The sequence below is a fragment of the Geotrypetes seraphini genome, chromosome 4 (assembly GCF_902459505.1).
Source record: "Geotrypetes seraphini chromosome 4, aGeoSer1.1, whole genome shotgun sequence".
NCBI lineage: Eukaryota > Metazoa > Chordata > Amphibia > Gymnophiona > Dermophiidae > Geotrypetes > Geotrypetes seraphini.
The window spans coordinates 147,461,669-147,481,325 of NC_047087.1; the positions used below are offsets into that span (position 1 = coordinate 147,461,669).

Below are 19,657 nucleotides of genomic sequence, written 5' to 3' on the forward strand. Positions count from 1 at the left end.
ATGTGGGATGGACCAGCAAAGTGATGAACTGGCCACCCAGACATGGCAACAGAATAGTAGGGCACTTTAAAGGGCACTGCTGTGAACTTCACAAAAAGAGTGCCACATAAACATACCACAACTCCCTTGCAGGTCATGGTGAGCCCCCCAAAATCTACTATCTCCACCTGTCTACCACCCCAATAGCCATTATGGCAGTATAGTAGGGTTTTGGAGGGTGCACATTTTTCACCATGAATGCAGTGGTTAGAGTGGCTTATGGTCCTGGGTCCTCCTTTCTATGGTTCATTAGCTCACCTCAAAGAATACTTAAGCCACCTCTGTACAGCTCTACTAGGCTTTCCTATGCCAGGTACTGATATTCTGGAGGCAGGTATATACTTTTTTATTCTGAATTTTATGGCGGTGTGTGTGGGGGGAGGGGCAGTGATCACTGGGGGAGTGTGTATGTGGGGATTTGTACTTTGTTCCTGCGGTGATTAGCTAGAAAAGAGACAAGGGGAATTGCAAGCTATTAACGCCTGGATGAGACGATGGTGCGAAGAAGAAGGCTTTGACTTTGTGCGCAACTGGACGGCATTCTGGGGAAAAAGCAAGTACTACAGAAAGGATGGACTACACTTCAACAAGGAAGGAGCAAGAGTATTGGCAGGCAACATGAAGAAGGCCATCGAGAAGGCTTTAAACTAACAAATAGGGGAAAGCCGACAGTCGACCACCAGTCGATGGCACGGACGACAGGATGCCCCGATGAAGAAACCATGGGCTACTACTCATACACAGGAGGGGACGACCTCACAGCAAATAAAGAAGACAAGGCAGGAAGGGACAACTCAGACACAGGAGGGGATGACCGTACAGCAAACAAGGGAGACAACACTGGAGCGGTTAAGGAAACCGTGAAAGAAACAGTAGAGACAGTAAAGAGTAGGAAGTCCAAAAAGGTAACACGAAGAGAACTCAAATGTATGTATACGAATGCTAGAAGTCTAGGAAACAAAATGGGGGAACTAGAGACAATAGCAAGACATGATAAGTTGGAAATCATTTGCATAACAGAAACATGGTGGAATGAAGAAAACAAATGGGACACAGTGCTACAGGGATACAAACTATATAGAAGAGATCGAGTAGGGCAGAAAGGTGGAGGTATTGCCCTATATGTTCAGGAAGGAGTAGAATCTGTTGAAGTGGCTACGACGGAAATGAAAGAGAAGCTAGAGTCCCTCTGGATCAAGATTCTTGGCCAAAACAGCGCAGACACAAAAATTGGCCTTTACTATCGTCCCCCAGGACAGGCGGAGGAAACTGACTCAGAAATGATAGAGGAAATCAAACAAGAATGCAAGACGGGAAATGTAATAATATTGGGAGACTTCAATTTCCCGAGGATAGACTGGAAACTAGGAACCTCCAACTGCGGCAAGGAGGCCAAGTTCCTGGAGGCGCTAGGGGATTGCTTCCTGGAACAAATGGTAAAAGAGCCGACAAGAGGCAACGCCACCCTGGACTTGGTACTAAATGGCCTCACGGGTCCGACAAAAGAAGTAGAAGTTACGGTACCGCTGGGGACGAGCGATCACAATGTGATCAGCTTTAAGCTTCACATCGGGAATAGAAAACATGCCAAAACCCTAACCAAAACCTTAAACTTTAAAAAGGGCAAATACGATCACATGAGAGCCATGGTGAAAAAACGACTCAAGAAAAAGGTGGACAAACTTGAAACGGTAGACCAGGCATGGTCCCTACTGAAAAATACTATCACAGAAGCACAAAATCTCCACATTCCAAGGATCTCCAAAGAGGGGAGAACAAAAGGTAAGGGAGAACCGGCATGGCTTACCAGACAGGTGAGGGAAGCCATAAAAGAAAAGAAGGACTCTTTCAAAAAATGGAAACACATGAAAACAACCGAAGCATGGAAAAAACATAAAGATGATCAGAAGAAATGTCACAAGGCAGTGAGGGATGCCAAAAAGGACTATGAGGAAAAAATAGCGCAAGAGGCCAAAAACTTCAAACCCTTCTTTAGATACGTGAAAGGGAAAAAACCCACAAAAGAGGCGGTGGGACCCCTGGACGACCAGGGAAGAAAAGGGTACATCAAAGAGGATAAACAAATTGCAGACAAACTAAATTCCTTCTTTGCGTCCGTCTTTACGGAGGAGGATACCGCAAAAATACCAGAAGCAGTGAAAGTGTTTAGTGGAGTAATAGAAGACAGCCTCACCACAGTTGAAGTGGAGTTGGACCAGATATATTACCAGATCGACAAACTTAAAAGTGACAAATCCCCTGGACCGGATGGAATTCACCCGAGAGTTTTAAAGAAATTGAAGGTTGAAATCGGAGAGCTATTGCAAAAACTTGCCAATCTGACAATCAGAACTGGACAGATACCAGAAGACTGGAAGATAGCAAACGTCATGCCAATTTTCAAAAAAGGATCGAGAGGGGAACCGGGCAACTACAGACCTGTGAGCCTTACGTCTGTCCCTGGAAAGATGGTTGAAGCACTGATCAAGGATAGCATAGTCCGGCACCTAGATACACATGACTTGATGAAACCCAGTCAACATGGGTTCAGGAAAGGGAAATCATGTTTAACGAATTTACTTCAATTTTTTGAGACCGTGAACAAGCAAATTGATAGTGGAATGCCGGTGGACATAATATATTTGGACTTCCAGAAGGCGTTCGACAAAGTTCCACATGAAAGACTTCTCAGGAAACTACAAAGCCATGGAATAGAGGGAGATATACACAGGTGGATAGGCAAATGGCTGGAAAACAGAAAGCAGAGAGTGGGCATAAATGGGAAGTTCTCAGACTGGGAGAAAGTGACTAGAGGTGTGCCCCAGGGCTCGGTTCTTAGGCCGATCCTATTTAATATTTACATCAATGACCTGGAAGGAGTATCCAGTGAGATCATTAAATTTGCAGACGACACAAAGCTATGCCGGGCAATCAGATCGCAGGAGGATAGCGAGGAACTCCAGAGCGACTTGTATCAGTTAGAGAAATGGGCAGAGCAATGGCAGATGAAGTTCAACGTGGAGAAATGCAAAGTAATGCATTTAGGTAGTAAGAATAAGGAACACGAGTATAGAATGTCAGGCGCAACTCTGGGTAAGAGCGAACAAGAAAAGGACCTGGGTGTACTGATAGATAGGACCCTGAAGCCGTCGGCACAATGCGCGGCAGCGGCAAAGAAAGCAAACAGAATGTTAGGCATGATAAAGAAAGGAATCACGAGTAGATCGGAGAAAGTCATAATGCCGCTTTATAGAGCAATGGTCAGACCACACTTGGAATACTGTGTCCAACATTGGTCTCCCACCCTAAAGAAGGATATAAAACTGCTGGAGAGGGTGCAGAGACGAGCAACGAAGCTAATAAGAGGTATGGAGAACTTGGAATATGAGGAACGACTCAAGAAACTGGGACTGTTCTCCCTTGAGAAGAGGAGGCTGCGAGGGGACATGATCGAGACGTTCAAAATGCTGAAAGGCATCGATAAAATAGAGCAGGAAAATAAATTATTTACATTGTCCAACGCGACACGGACAAGAGGACATGGTTTGAAGCTAAGGGGGGACAAGTCCAAAACAAATGCCAGGAAGTTCTGCTTTACACAGCGAGTGGTAGATGCCTGGAATGCTCTCCCAAAGGAGGTTATTAAGGAATCCACTGTGCTAGGATTCAAAGGCAAATTAGATGAACATCTCCTTACGAGAGGCATAGAGGGATATGGGTGACTAAAACTACATCAGGTGTATACCTGACTGGGCCTCCGCGTGTGCGGATCGCCGGACTCGATGGACCATGGGTCTGATCCGGAGATGGCAGTTCTTATGTTCTTAGTCACTTTGGATACCTTCTGGGCACTTAGGCGATCTAAAAATAGGTATAAGTCAGTGTTTCTCAACTCGGTCCTGGAGTACCCCTTGCCAGTCAATTTTTCAAATATCCACAATGCCTCTCCCTGAGCATTACTGACAATTTATTCAGTTCAAAATCAGTTTCCATTGATTTTTTGAGGGGAAAATAAGTGTGACACCAAACTGAACATGTCTTCAGGCAGGCATGCTTGTACAGAAGCAGCAGCAGTACCTTCAGGATCAGTGAAACAGTCAAAACATGACCCCCCTACTCCATCAAAAATTCACCTGCCTAAAGACTCCACTGAGCTGATTGAGCAGGTATGCTTGGATTTAAACACAATAAAAGAAATGTTGCGGGAAACTACTGTACAGCTCAGTGGGGTTAAGGAGGAACTAAATAATCTATCACAGCAAATGGCAAGCTGTGCCACTCGCACGAAGCAGTTGGAAAGGAGAATGTTGGGGGCTGAGGATACACTTTTACAGTGTCAGGCAGATCATAACAGCATAACCCGAATAACTCAGGAGCTTGAGAAGAAAAATAGGAGCAGACGGAAAAATGTCTGGCTCTTAGGTGTGCCAGAAGGGTTGGAGGGGACTAACCCCATTGAGTTTTTAACATCTTTCATTCCAGAAGTCCTTTCATTACAGCTTAAATACCCCCTTGAAATAAGAAAGAGCTCATCATCTTCCCTTGAGAGCTTCACATAATCAGCAGGGTCCAAGACTGTTAATATTCAGGCTTTTGAGATTCCAGCAAGTTATAGAAATTTTGATAGCTGCAAAAGTGGCAAAAACTATAAAGTGGAGAGATTCATGTATCTTATTTCTCCCTGACTTCGCGAAGCACACTGCCACACTAAGCAGACAATTTTTGCAGTTGAGACTAAAGTTAAGAGAAATGAGGGCAAAATTGGTTTCAAACTACAGGCCTATTTCCTTAATTAATGTAGATGGAAAACTATTGCCTAAGCCAGTGATGGCTAACCTTTTTGAGCCCGAGTGCCCAAACTGCCGCACAAAACCAAAGAATTTCCTCAAAGTGCCAGCACGTCAATTAAACCTTAATAACAAGATTTTAGTATCTAAAAACTCTTTATAAAGTTGCCTGAACTATGTAACATCATTTTTAAAGGTTGGAATCTTTGTATTGTCAGAGAATCAATTTGATTCACAATCCTTTGGTTTTCATTTCAATTTATTGGCAATTTATAATGTTTTAATGATTTCATTCAATTTAATGAATTTAGGAAGAATTTGATTCAGTTACACAATATATTTTAAATGTATTATTCACATAACATGTCAAATGTATCCTGAGTAAAAAAAAAGATAAACTTCTTAAAACTGTTAACTGTGTCAAGACTCGGTGTGCATTCCCAAAGAGTCTATACATGTTTTTTTGTAAAATTTACAATCAAATTAGAAAATAGTTAACTCATTACATTTCTAATAATATGATGTAAAGAAAACAAAAGAGCTTTCAATTAAACCAACCGTTTTTATTGGAAATTCCAGATTGGAATACAACAGGGCCATGTAAAGTCCCTTTTTTAAATAACATCTTTAAATAATATTTAAATAACTTAGAAAGTGTCTTAACTGCAAACTGAAAACACTGCTTTATGTAAACATATGCATCGGGCATGCTCTGAAAAAAATTAATGTGATTTTTGTTGTTGCATGCATGCTGATAACTTGTCAATCCTTGGCTCATAGTGCGTTAATTTCAGAGCAACACATGCAGCACTCATGTCATCCGTTAATCTGTTTCTAGCATCAGATTTTATATGATTCAAAGCCGAAAACAGCTGTTCACAAGCATAGGATGACCCAAACAAAGTAAGAAGAGCAATCCCAAGTGCTTTCATGGACTTAAAATTGTCTGGCAAAGAATTCCACGCTTTTAGGATTTCATTTTCAGAACTGCTAGCAGTGATTTCATTTGTCACCCTTTCACACTCAATACATTCAAGAGCCGCACGCAGGTCATTGAATTTACTTTTCCAGATAGAGCTTTCTTGAAATTCCAGTAGCTCCATTTCCAAATTTTGAATATCCAACCACTGTAAGCAGGAAAGATCAAGATCTTCAAATGTGGACTTTTCTGGGGAAGTTATAAATGAAAGGGTTGTCTCCATCTTACGGAACTGAGAAAAACTTTTACTAAAATTCTCCTTTGCTTCGGCTACAATGGTGGAATATGCTTTGTGGATTTCCTGGTGTTTTTTATGACTGTCCACAAATGTTGTAGAATTATCCAAATGTATTTTTAGGTTGGGAAAATATTTTAGCTGTCCACTCTCAAGGTCTTTTTCAAAAACATGCAATTTTCTCTCAAAAGCTTTGATGTCACTAAACATGCTTTCTGCTGTTTTTCCCATGCCTTGTAATTTTTTGTTTAGTACATTAAAGTGGTTAGTAAAATCTGTAAAGAACATGAGGTTGGTAAGCCAGGCCATGTTGGTGAGTTGAGGATAGTCTTCCCCCTTTTCGTTCATAAATAGCCTAACTTCTTCCAAGCAGGCCACAAATCTCTCTAACACTCGTCCTCTGCTCAGCCACCGGACATTATTGTACATCAGTAAAGTGTTATATTGTGCCTGAACCTCATCAAGAAGGGCTTGAAATTGTCGAAAATTAAGAGCACGCGCCATGATGAAGTTCACCATTTTTGTTACATCTTTGAAGACATCGTCAAGTATTTTGCTGCTTTCTTTGGCGCAGAGAGCCTCTTGATGTATTATGCAGTGAAATTGAATCAGTGGATGTTTTGCTTCCTTAGCAAAGAAATGAATGAATCCTGATGTTGTCCCCACCATGCTAGGTGCTCCATCGCTAGTAACTGAAACTACTTTTTCTGGACTTATGTCTAGTGATGAAAAAGCCTCCAACACAGCATTGTGGATATCTATCCCTTGTGTTCTTCCAGGCAAAGACAGCAGTTTTACCAGCTCTTCTCTCATGATGTCACCAGTAGCATAACGCAAAATGAGCGCTAGTCTTGCATGGTTAGTAATATCTGTACTTTCATCCAAGCACATGGAGTAGAAGGGTGCTTTTTGTAAGTCGCAAGTAAGCTGTTGACTAACATCAGCAGCCATTCGCAGAACCCTATCTTTTGCAGTATTTCTGCTTAGCGGCATCTCAGAGATGCGCTGCACAATTTTATCCTTGTTTTGGAAATCATGGAAGAGTGAATTACTCCCAGCCAAAATTGCCTTTTTGATAAAATCTCCATCAGAGAGGGGCTTACCATGTTTTGCCATAAACAGTGAAATTTGAAAGCTGGCAACTGTAAGATGATTAGTTTTTGAAAGATAGTTGCTAAAACTAAGAGACTGGGAGTGATATTTCTTTCATTTTCCTACAAGGAACTCTTTTCTTTGAGCTAAACCAAGTTCAGCAACACTGTTATGGTTGGTCTCAAAGTGACGTTTGACACTTGATGTGCGAGACACAACACTTTCATTATACATAATACACAATGCTTTCCCACTGCGTTCAATCACTCCATATGTCTCTGTCCAGGCCTCTTGGAATGGTCTTCCACTATCTGTTTTTGCTTTTTTTGCTGTATTCATTTTCTTTGTTCAAGACTTCAAGTCTACAAAAAGATAAAATTTGTATAATAAAAAAAATCTAATGAAGTGCTGTATACAAATCCGTCCCCATAAAAAAATATGTGATTGGGGAATTTTACTAATTGTAGACATTCGTTTTGGTCAAAAAATATACTGTCCGGGTGAAAACCGGACTTGTGCAACCTGAGTGTATGGGAAAAGGACTTTTATTTTTCATTATTGGAGCCTTTGTTATTTTATTATGATGTTTACAAAAGCACTGTGAAGGGCCACATATACACTTTACTGTTTTTTGCTATATTGAGTTTTCCATAAGGTACAGCGCAGAGGATTAGTGTGTTGGTTGTTCACAGAGAGCCCAGCCCTCCTTTCAGCTTACTGAACTTCTCTATGCAATCATAAGCAGCTTTTTTATTTCCTCAAATTTAGCATGTCCCCCATGGAAGATACAGAGGTTTTTACAGAGGAGCACATTATTAGACACATTAACTTCCCCCCATATCCTCACCTCTCTAGCATGGGAGCACTAGGAACTGTTCCTGATTACAGATGTCACATGTGGAGTCACACTACAGCCTCACTGAGTTCCTGTGACAGACTCAGTGTGAAGCTTCTCTTCCTCCCCCCACTTCCCCCTCACACACTGCCTGGCTCATAGGATACTAAGGGGAAGACAGGCAGGCTAAACATCCACTCACAGGACTGCAGCCAGCACAGAAGGATGGGCCGCGGCCCACCGGGACAATGCCCGGTCCTCCCAATGGCCAGTCCGGACTAGAGAGTTGCGCGGGGACAGAAATCCCACCCGTCCCCACCCAAGTCTCACCCGTCTCCACCCGTCCCCGTGAGGAATCCCTCCGTCCCCACCCGTCCCTATAAACTTCAGAAATAGTTATTTCATTTAATTATGCTACTGAATTAAAGGCTCTGGTAGAAACCCATTTACAAATATGCAAAAAGACTTTATTAATTTGGAAATATTAATTGGGAAGAATACACACTTTGTAAACGGGTTTTTACCAGAGCCTCTTTTGTTTATAAATTTTTATCAACACAACTAATATACTACTTTATCCTGAAGCAAAAAAAAAAAGAAAAAAAGAAATAGAATTATTTTCCTACCTTTGTTGCCTGGTTTCTGCTTTCCTCATGTTCTCATTCAGTTCCTTCCATCCACTGTCTCTCTTCCTTCTGTGTCTTCCATTTGCTCTGTTACTGTGCCTCTTCCTTTCTCCCCCTTCCAAATTGGTCTGGCACCCATCTTCTTCCCTCCGCTCCCCCCATAGTCTGGCATCTCTGTCTTCTTCCCTGCCAGCGTCTTCTCCCCACTCTCTCTTCCCCATTTCCTTTCAGCGTCCTTCTCCCCCCCATCTTCCCCATGTCCTGTCAGCGTCCTTCTCCCCCCTCTGTTCCCCATGGCCTTTCAGCATCCTTCTCCACCCCCCCGCCCCGTCTTCCCCATGGCCTTTCAGCATCCTTCTCCATCCCACCCCCCATCTTCCCCATGTCCTTTCAGCGTCCTTCTCCACCCCTTTGTCTTCCCCATGTGCTTTCAGCGTCCTTCTCCCCCCCATCTTCCCCATGTCCTGTCAGCGTCCTTCTCCCCCTCTGTCTTCCCCATGGCCTTTCAGCATCCTTCTCCACCCCCCCGCCCCGTCTTCCCCATGGCCTTTCAGCATTCTTCTCCACCCCACCCCCATCTTCCCCATGTCCTTTCAGCGTCCTTCTCCACCCCTTTGTCTTCCCCATGTGCTTTCAGCGTCCTTCTCCCCCCCCATCTTCCCCATGTCCTGTCAGCGTCCTTCTCCCCTTCTGTCTTCCACAAATGCTTTCAGTGTCCTTCCCCCCACCCCGTCTTCCCCATGGCCTTTCAGCGTCCTTCTTCACCCCTTTGTCTTCCCCAGTGCTTTCAGCGTCCTTCTCCCCCCTCCTTCTCTCCCGCCCTGGGTGCAGCACAGCCGGCCAGGTCCCCTTACTTTTGTGGCGCTTCCGCGACCGACAGACCGACAACAGCCCCAGTCTGACAAACCTCCCTGCCCTTAACCGCGAATCTAAATTTCCTTCTTACAGCTGCTGTAAGAAGGTAATTTAGATTCGCGGTTAAGGGCAGGGAGGTTTGTCGGACCAGGGCTGTTGTCGGTCGGTCGGTTGGGAAAGCGCCACAAAAGTAAGGGGACCTGGCCGGCTGTGCTGCACCCGGGGCGGGGCGGACCGCCCCCCTCCCTTGGTAGCCACTCGAGCCGCGAGGCTACTCCTCCTTACTTACCCTGCCTGCAGCACAGAGCTGAACGGAAGTCTTCCCGACGTCAGTGCTGACGTCGGAGGGAGGGAGGGCTTTGTTTACCGACGTCAGCGCTGAAGTCGGGAAGACTTCTGTTCGGCTCTGTGCTGCAAGCAGAGCAGGTAGGGAGAAAAGCCGCGCGACTTAGTACATCCAGCCCCGCAGGAACCCCGCGACCCTCGGAGGCGTCCCCACGGGATCCCCGCGGCCCGTGCAGCTCTCTATTGCGGACCTTCCCACGTGCCAGCTGCAAGGCCTTCGCGTGCCACAGCTGGCACGCGTGCCATAGGTTCGCCATCGCTGGCCTAAGCTATTGGCTTTAAGGCTAGCCAAGGCTCTCTCTTATATGATTGGTATGTACCAAACAGGTTTTGTTGCTCAAAGACATTCTTCAAACAATACCAGATTGGCATTACATATGCTAAATTTAACAAAAACTATGGATGATCCGGCCTTTTCTGTTTCTTTGGATGCTTAGAAGGCCTTTGATTGTGTGGAATGTGTGGACTTTCATGTATTAAGCGATGGATTGGTTTGGTATAGGATCTGGATTCATACAAATGATTCAAACCTTGTATAGCTCCCCCTCAGCCAGACTATATATTAATAATACTTTTTCAGAGCATTTTTGTCTGAAGAGGGGAATTAGACAAGGATGTCCCTTATCTCCTTTGCTTTTTGACATTGTTCTGGAACCCTTGTTGTTGGCCATTCAGCAGGCAAAGGAGATACAGGGAATTCTATATATAGGTCAGGAATATAAGGTCTCTGCTTATGCAGATGATATCTTGCTTCATTTGAAGAATCCTGAATCTACCATCCTGCATTTACTGGAATTGATTGATTTGGCAAATTTTCTAGTTACAAAATAAATTGGATCAAATCAGAGGTTCTTCCATTAAATGTGTAAAAGGCTTATTTGATCCATTCCCATTCCTTTGGAAGGAAGAGGGTATAAAATATTTGGGTATCATGATTCAAAGAACTTTGGAAGACACAATGACAGTAAATGAAAAATCTTTATTGCTGAAAGTCAAAAGAAATGTGTGAGCATTGGAACCCATTGCATCTTTCTTGGTGTGGGAGAGTCCAAACTATCAAAATGATGATATTGCCTGTTGTTTGCTACTAAATGAATATGTTGCCGATTTATTTTCAAGGGTCCTTTAATAAGAAATTGAATGGGATCCTTACCAAATTTGTTTGGCTGGGTAAAACTGCCAGAATAGCTTTAGTATCTTTGCAAAAACCACAATCGGGGGGGGGGGGGGGATTTTCCAAATTTCTATACATACCATCAAGCTTTCATTATGCGTCAGGGTATGTACTGGATCCTTCCTGAACTCATGGAGCATCTTCTGGACTGGCTTATTTTAGAATGGCAACTTATGTCCCCATTACGATTAAGACACCAAAATATAAGTTGGGTGTGGCCTAGGACATTGCAGGAAAGTAAACTCCCTAGACTCCACCAAAAATATATAAACCTCAAATCTAAATTTTGAAGATAAGGAGCACCCTCAGTGTGAGTTTGAAAGCTTTAAAGAGTGACTCAAAGAGCAGCTTTAGTGCTTAGAATAGCAAAGCCAGCAAACACTGAGCAGAGATTACCACTCACTGCTGGACTATCCTTGCTACTATTTGACAACAGCACCTTTATTCAGCTAAGTAACTGGAGGGACAAGTGACTAATTTTTTCATTCTCTGTTCAGGTCAGTGGGTTAGGCATTCAGGGCATTGCAGGAAAATGAACTTTTGTCTTCCACTTTTATATATATTTATTTATTGCACATTGTTTGCACTTGACTTGCACTTTAAAGCACACAAGAGCACCTAAATGATGATGTGCGACTGGCAATGTGTGGTAATCTCTGCTCAGTGTTTGCTGGCTTTGCTATTCTAAGCACTAGAACTGCTCTTTGAGTCGCTCTTTAAAGCTTTCAAATTCACGCTCCTTATCTTAAAAATTTAGATTTGAGGTTTATATATTTTTGGTGGAGTCTAGGGAGTTTACTTTCCTGCAATGTCCTAGGGTTTGCCCAACTTATATTTTGGTGTCTTTTAAGGATATTTTGTCTTGGGGGTTTTGCCCCATTACGATTAAGCCATATTTTGAGTATCAAGTTGCCCCGAATTTACATGGACAATAGTATTCTTTGTGCCACCTAGAAAACATTAAAATTCATTAACAATTTAACATCTATACCAGTACAACAATCCACGGGTCAATCCTTATGGTTGAACTCCAAGATTCAAATAGGTGAGTCTAAGATCCTCTGAAAGCACTGGCTGTAGATGATGTGTTATCAAATGGAAAAATGCTTGATTTTTCACAACTGCAACAATTATTTGGCATTGCAAAGTCTTAAGCATATAAGTGGTTGCAGTTGAAGCAGGCCATTCAGAAGGGGTTCCCTGATTGGCAGAATTTAAATAATCAGTATAGCTTGCCGGGCCTATGCTTCCAGACAGATTTGCTAAGGTATCAGGCTGCCAAGTGGTATAAATTAATATTGGAATACTTGAATAAAAAAATAAAAACAAGCCTAAGGGACATTTGGAGCATTGAGACAAAGCAACCTATTTCTGCTACTCAATGGCCATGGATTTGGACTTGGAGGGTAAGATGTACAGCATCAGAATCAATCTATGAGACAAACTTGGTTTTTTCTGTTATATAGGATTTTTTGGACCCCTGTTCATTTGCAAAATTTAGATAGTTCAAAATCTAATAGATTCTGGCACTGTCATCTCGAAATAGGGACACTGGATCATTTGTTGTTCTATTGTCCCTTGATACTCAATTTTTGGAAGTCTATATGGGGTAAAATCAATATGATATTGGAAGCTTCAATTCCATTGTCATATGATATAGTATTATTCGGGACTCTGTTAAAACCCAAGAGTCCAATTAATGCAAGTAAGAATAGATTACTTTTGATTATGACAGGAGTGGCTATGTAGCCAATTACAAAAAAATGGAAAAATTGGGATAGACTAAATTATATCTTTTGATGGGAAACCTTATGCCAAGTTTATAAATATGAGCGAATGCACTCGGAACAATTGGGCCACTATAACAAAATTAAAGAGATTTGGGGTCCATTAGCAAAGTTTGTAAAGAATTGATCTCTAGTATAAGCCTCTGATTTCTGAATGAATTTTATACACATCCAGGGAGGTTGTGAGGGGGGGTGATATGTATATTATATTATTATCTGGTAGATATAAGTGCTGATTATGGTATCATTTGTTCATATGTTCTATTGCACTTTATGTTTGTTTTTGAAACTAATAAAAGTTTTAAATAAAAAAAAAAGATATCCACAATGAATATGTATGAAATACATTTACATATAATGGATGCAGTGTATGTAAATCAAGTTTATACAAATTCAACATGGATATCCTGAAAATCTGACTGTCAAGGGGGCATTCCAGGACTGAGTTGAGAAACACTGGCCTAAGTCACAACGTATAAGTTCCGTCTAGGCAGTCTCGTCAAACTTTTGATTATCGCTGCAGGATGACTAAGTCTAAGTTGGCCCACATCCCGCCCTAACCACGCTTTCAAAAACGCCCCTTTTCACTCTGGGCTTATAGCAGCAGTGAAAAGGTCTAAGTTACTTTTAGATACGTAAAACCCGTTTCAATTATCGGTACTTGGACGACTTGTCTTTTTGATAATCCAAGTGACGATTTAAGCGGTTTTTAGGTATTTCTGTTTCAATTATGAACCTCCTAGTGTATGGAATCCAGAAAGAAAAAAATCTTCCATCCATATTAAGCTTTGTTTATAGTAATGCTATTTAGTGTTTAGTGCAGTCATTGCCGTACTTAGTACCAATAATTCATTCTTATTTTCCAAGCTACTATTCTTCACTGTCATGCAATCCATAAGACAAACCTTAAGAAAATCCTTCAGTAGAATCTCTGATCTTTCTTCAAACTCCTCTTGAACTTGCACATGCAGCTTCATGTCCAAATAAATTGGACTGATCCACTCATATAAAATTTTATGCTGAAAAAGAAACAACAAATTCCCAACTGAAACAAACATTTGGAAACAGCTTTATGTTTCATATTTGTGATATCTAAAACTAGTCCATTCTCACCATTTTTTCAGATGAAATACATTAGTTCTTTGGGCTCTTTTCCCATCTCTTTTGAAATATCAATTAAAAAAAGAGTGAAATGTTCATATTTAATAAAATTTGATAGATAATTATAGCTTTGTCAGATCAAAGTGATATACAATAATAAAAAGTTATATAAAAATAAAAACTCTGAAATCATAGGAAAATATGTCAATCATCCATATAAGAAATATCACCAAACAATCAAAGAGCCACAGAAGAATCTAACCCAACATCCAAGAGTACATCCCTCAAAAACAATTTGTAAAAAAAAAATTGGTTTTCAGTAGAACTTTGAAATGTTTTAAAACTATTTTCAGAGTGTATGAAAATGTGAAGTAGTTTCCAAAGGAAAGGCACCAGCCCCCCCCCCCAAAAAAAAAAAAAAGGTGACTCCAGGGAGGGAACCCACCTAGCCTTAGAAAGGGACCTCAAAGTCTTAAATCTACAAGGTAAATCTATAGATGTTAAATAAATAAATACATGATTATATTAAGTCCTATGTGCCAAAACGTAAGTTAAAAAAATTCTCAGTTTAAAAATGTATCAACAAAAGTGAATGAAAAAAGGAATCATGCTTATGCAGATCCCCAGATTGCTATATTTTGTAATGTCTATAGATATTCCAATTATTACCATAATCTAACTTTGAAATAAAAAAGACATAAATCAAGGAACATGGTTGACTTAAAATAACTCAATCTGATATAAGGCTAGTAACAGTTAGGCACTAAGCAGAGGCCCGGATTCTATAAACTTCATCCCGATTGTAGGCAGCTATAGGCATCCTTCAGCTGTCTAATTAGCCAATCGGGTTGCACATTTAAAAAATAAAAAAAAAATGCTCCCCAGGCAGGCCATCTATATTGAAGGCGCCTCCAGGAGCCTAGGGAGGCCCACAAGCCCGCCTAAGCTCGCCTAAGGCTAGGCGGTAGCCTCAGGCGAATCTAGGCGGCCCTATGTGTCTCCTTAGTAGAGCGAGAGACGCTTACAATGTAGGCCAGCAAAATGCTGGCCTACATTGTAAGTAGACGCAACCGCTATACTTATCGCGGCAAGGGATCTCCCTGTTGCAATAAGTATAGCGGCTGCAGCAGCCAATCCCTTCTTCCCCCCGAACGATTGTGGTAGGAGGGTACTCAACCCCTCCTGCCCAAAGACGACCCACCCCCACCGAAGATTGTAGAGGCATGAGGGAGCCCAACCCCTCCTGTCCGAAGACGACCCACCCCCTCCGATAATTACAGAGGCAGGAGGGAGCCCAACCCCTTCTGCCCAAAGACGACTCCACCCCCTGATGTTCATCGGCAGGAGGGTTCCCCCACGCTCTCGACCCCCCCCATAGGAGGGGCCTTAGGTGCCCAGGGCCAATCAGGCCTTAGGATACTGTGGGACGGGACGGGGAGGGGCGGGCCCGCCTCATTTCGACAGAAGCAGGCCTGACGGATGGACGATAGGAAGACCTGTCTGTCCAGCCAACTAGTACGGTTAGTGAGGAAGTCTGGGGGGTTAGTGAGGGATGGTCCAATGGGGGGTAAGCGGGAGGGGTCCTTCCAGCAGGAGGGGTTGGAAACCCTCCTGCCAGTGAACATCGGCGGGTGGGGTCAGCTTCGGGCAGGAGGAGTGGGGCTCCCTTCTGCCTCCACGATTGTCAGGGGTGGGGTTCATCTTCGGGCAAGAGGGGTTGGGCTCTCTCCTACTGCCTCTGCAATCGTTGAGGGTGTGTCGTCTTTGGGCACGAGGTGTTGGGCACCCTCCTGCTGCAATCATTCGGGGGGGGGGGGGGTGGACTGGCGGCCGCTATACTTATTGTGGCAGGGAGATCCCGTGCTGTGATAAGTATAGCGGCCGCATCTACAGTAACCCGGTTCTGTAACCAGCGTCTATAACATGGATGTCGGTTACAGAATCGGGTTTATTTTAGGCAGGTCTAGGCCTGATTCTGTATAGGACGCCCGTCCTGGGCGTCCTATACAGAATCCGGGCCGCAGCACCCAACTTAGCCAGCTAATTTAAACACATTTCAGCCCAAAACTGAAAATCAGTTTAAATCTAGCTGGATAAAAGGGCTTAGAGGTAAATTTTTAAAGGGCTTAGGCACCTAAACTAGCATCTTTTAAAACCAACTAGTGCTTAGATTCTAAATTTAGATAGTAAAACATGGATGAGACTAGGGACAAGATTCTAGTCAAGTAAAGGAAGAAAGTTAGGTGGCTACATAATCACTTAACTTGACCAGTCATATCTAATTCACACAATATCAAACCTCGGTATACCCCGGCGGAGGGGAATAGAAGAAAAGGATAAGTGTGCCAGCCTGGGGGGAGTGCTGGATGAGAGAATGCCAAATTAAAAGCTCCTTTTACAAAGCCACGGTAGTGACTGCTTTTGTGGTAATTGCTCCAATGCCCATAAAAATTTGATGGCTTTGTAAAAGGGAGAGGGGGGGTAAGAGTGTAAGCTTAGAGGAAAATAAGGGCAGAGAAGAGCCGAGAGCATGGGGGCCAAAGCAGGAGAATCGGGGCACAGAAGAGAAGAGCAAGGAGCAGGGCAGCCAGAGCAGGAGAATCGGGGCACAGAAAAGCAGAAAGCAGGGCGTCCAGAGCAGGAGAATCAAGGCAGAGAGCAGTGTTTTAGCACAAGTGACTGGTCCTCACCAGTCGCTAGTTTGTTGATCGGCCAGCCAGTCAGTGTGCCAGAAGAAGTTTTGTGAATCGCTTACTTCCTGCTTTGCATGCCAATTCCCCTCATTTGCATGCATGGATCGGTACATAGTTTAGTGAATTGGGTCGGAGGGAAATCGGGTTAACAAACCGATTGGTACACAATCGGTTTGTTTAGTGAATTTAGCCCTTAATCCTTTGCAAATAGTAAGCCAAAGCACGCTTGCAATCCAGAGTATGAAGAGCTGTTTCTCCAGGATGAGAATGAGGCTTTGGAAAAAATAGTGGAAGCATGAATCATTGATTGAGATGAAATTGTGTAACAACTTTGGGTAAGAATTTTGGATGAGTGCGGAGTACCACCTTGTCATGATAGAATACTGTAAATGGTGGATCTGCTACCAAAGCTTGTAGCTCAATGACTCTGCAAGCAGACGTGAGAGAGATGAGGAAGACCACTTTCCAAGTGAGATATTTAAGATGAGCCGTGGACATTGGTTCAAATGGAGGTTTCATTAATTTAGCAAGTACAACATTGAGATCCCAAACCACTGGAGGTGGTTTGACATTGCAAACTCCTTTCATAAATCTGGAAACCACAGGATGAGCAGAGAGAGGATTTCCATCTAATGTCTGATGAAAAACAGCAATTGCATCAAGATGGACTCTAACAGAGGTGGATTTGAGGCCAGATTGAGATAAATGAAATAGATAATCTAGAACTGAAGACAAGGAGGTAGATTGAGGCTCCTGATGATGAAGACTGCACCAAGCAGAAAACCTAGTCCATTTTTGAGTGTAACGTCCTGTGGCAGGTTTTCTGGAAGCATCCAAGATGTCTCTGACAGATTGAGAAAACTGAAGGTGTGAAGTTATGCCGAAAGGAACCAGGCTGTCAAGATGCATGTTGGGATGAAGAAGAGAACCGTGATGCTGTGTAAGCAGATGGAAATATTGGTAGAAGAAGAGGTTCTCTGCTGCTGAGTTGAAATAGAAGGGAGAACCAAGATTGTCTGGGCCACCAAGGAGCTATCAGAATCATAGTGGCATGTTGCTGCTTGAGTTTGACAAGTGTCTTAAGAATAAGTGGAAATGGAGGGAATGCATAGAGCAATTTGTTTGTCCATTCCAGTGGAAAAGCATCTGTTTCCAGTAAATGAGGAGAGTAGAGTCTGGAACAGAATGGGGCAGTTTGTTGTTGTGGGGAGACGCAAAAAGATATATTTGAGGAGTCCCCCACTGAGAAAAAATTTGATGGAGAGTCAGAGCATTGAGCGTCCATTTGTGAGGTTGGAGAATGCGACTTAATTTGTCCACCAATGAGTTTTTCTCTCCTTGAAAATAGACAGCTCTCAGAAAAATGTTATGAGGGATTGCCCAATTTCAAATCTTCTGAGCCTCCTGGCAAAGAAGAAGGGATCCTGTTCCTCCATGCTTGTTTATGTAGTACATGGCTATTTGATTGTCTGTACGAATGAGAATGACTTGATCTTGAAGAAGATGCTGAAAAGCTTTGAAAGCATTGAAGATCGCTCTGAGTTCCAACAGAAACTGTAGTGACCAATCTGTAGTGGACCAATACCCTTAAGTACGGAGACCATCGAGATGAGCCACCCAAGCGTAGGTCGAGGAATCTGTCATGAGAACCTTTTGGTGAGGGGGATTTTGAAACAGCAAACCTCTGGAAAAATTGGAAGAGAGCATCCACCATTGAAGAGATTGCAAAGAGAAGATGTCACTGTAATGTGCTGGGAGAGCGGATCGAGAGCTTCTTACCATTGAGAGGCCAGTGTCCACTGAGTAATCGTTAGATGAAGTTTGGCAAAAGGAGTCACATGAACTGTAGAAGCCATTTGATCTAGGAGAACCATCATGTGTCTCGCTGAGAGTGAAGGAAAGGTGGACACATGTTGGCAAAGTTGTACTAGAGCATCTTGGCGCTGCTGAGGAAGGGATGCTCTGAGTTGTACAGTATCTAGAAGAGTTCCAATAAATTGCAGAGTCTGAGAGGGCTACAGCTGAGATTTGGGAAAGTTGAATTGAATCCCAAATTTTGCAGGAACAAAGTCTGTTGTGTCGCTACAGTAACCCCTTAAAATGTAGGGTCTTTGATGAGCCAATCATCCAGATATGGAAAAACCTGGAGTACGTGATTTCGTAAAGCTGCTGCTACTACTACTCAGGCACTTGGTAAAAACTCTGGGAGATGATGCAAGGAAGAAATGTAGCAGCTTGTATTAGTAATGCTGATTTCCCACCTGAAATCTGAGAAACCTGTGAGAGGCTGGGTGCATGGGAATGTGAGTGTAAGCCTCTTTGAGATCCAGAGAGCATAACTAATTGTTGTGATCCATAAGAAAATACAGAGATACCAGACAGCATCTAAAATTTTTCTTTGACGAAAAATTTGTTGAGACCTCTGAGATCCAATATTGGTCGGCGACCTCCCATCTTCTTCAGGACAAGGAAATATCAGGAATAAAACCCTGTGTTCTGCTGGCCCAAAGGAACCTTCTCGATGTCTTTAAGAATGAGTAGAGCTTGGACTTCCTGGAGAAGAAGGGAGGACTGAAGAGGGTTGGAAGGAAACTCTCTTGGTGGGTGATCAGGGAAAGTGTGAAGGAAATTAAGTGAATAACCTTCTTGTATGATAGTGAGAACCCAGAGATCAGAAGTGATTAATTTCCAGCGGTGATAGAATTGTAGCAGACAACCCCCGATGGGAAGAAGGAGAGACAGAGATGTACTGATTTAAGTTATGCTCTGCATGAGATGGTCAAAAAGGCTGATTTGCCTTAGAAGCAGTAGCAGGCTGGGCCTTCTGAGGACGTTGCTGATGTTGCTTTTTCTGCAATGGCATAGAGAAAGACACATACTTTGGGGTGTAACGCCTTTGGTATGAAGAAGATGGTTTGTAAGCTTTAGAGGCTGAAGACTTAGATTTTGGTCTTAGCAACGTGTTAAAGGATTTCTCATGTTCAGAGAGCTTTTTGGTTGCATTTTTTTATCAAGTCTCCAAAAAGTTCTACCCTGAGGCAAGGAATATTGGCTAACCGGTCTTGGAGGTTAGGGTCCATATCCGCCACTCAAAGCCATGCCAGTCGTC

At 42.9% G+C, this 19,657-nt stretch overlaps 1 protein-coding gene across 1 annotated transcript in view; it reads right to left on the minus strand.

Moving 5' to 3' along the window:
• Positions 1–19,657, minus strand: part of OGFOD1 (2-oxoglutarate and iron dependent oxygenase domain containing 1) — a 756,310-nt gene that overhangs the window by 259,358 nt on the left and 477,295 nt on the right. The window contains exon 8 of the mRNA XM_033941292.1: positions 13,660–13,773. Within this exon, the coding sequence (XP_033797183.1) occupies positions 13,660–13,773 (114 nt within the window). The remainder of the gene's footprint in view (positions 1–13,659; positions 13,774–19,657) is intronic.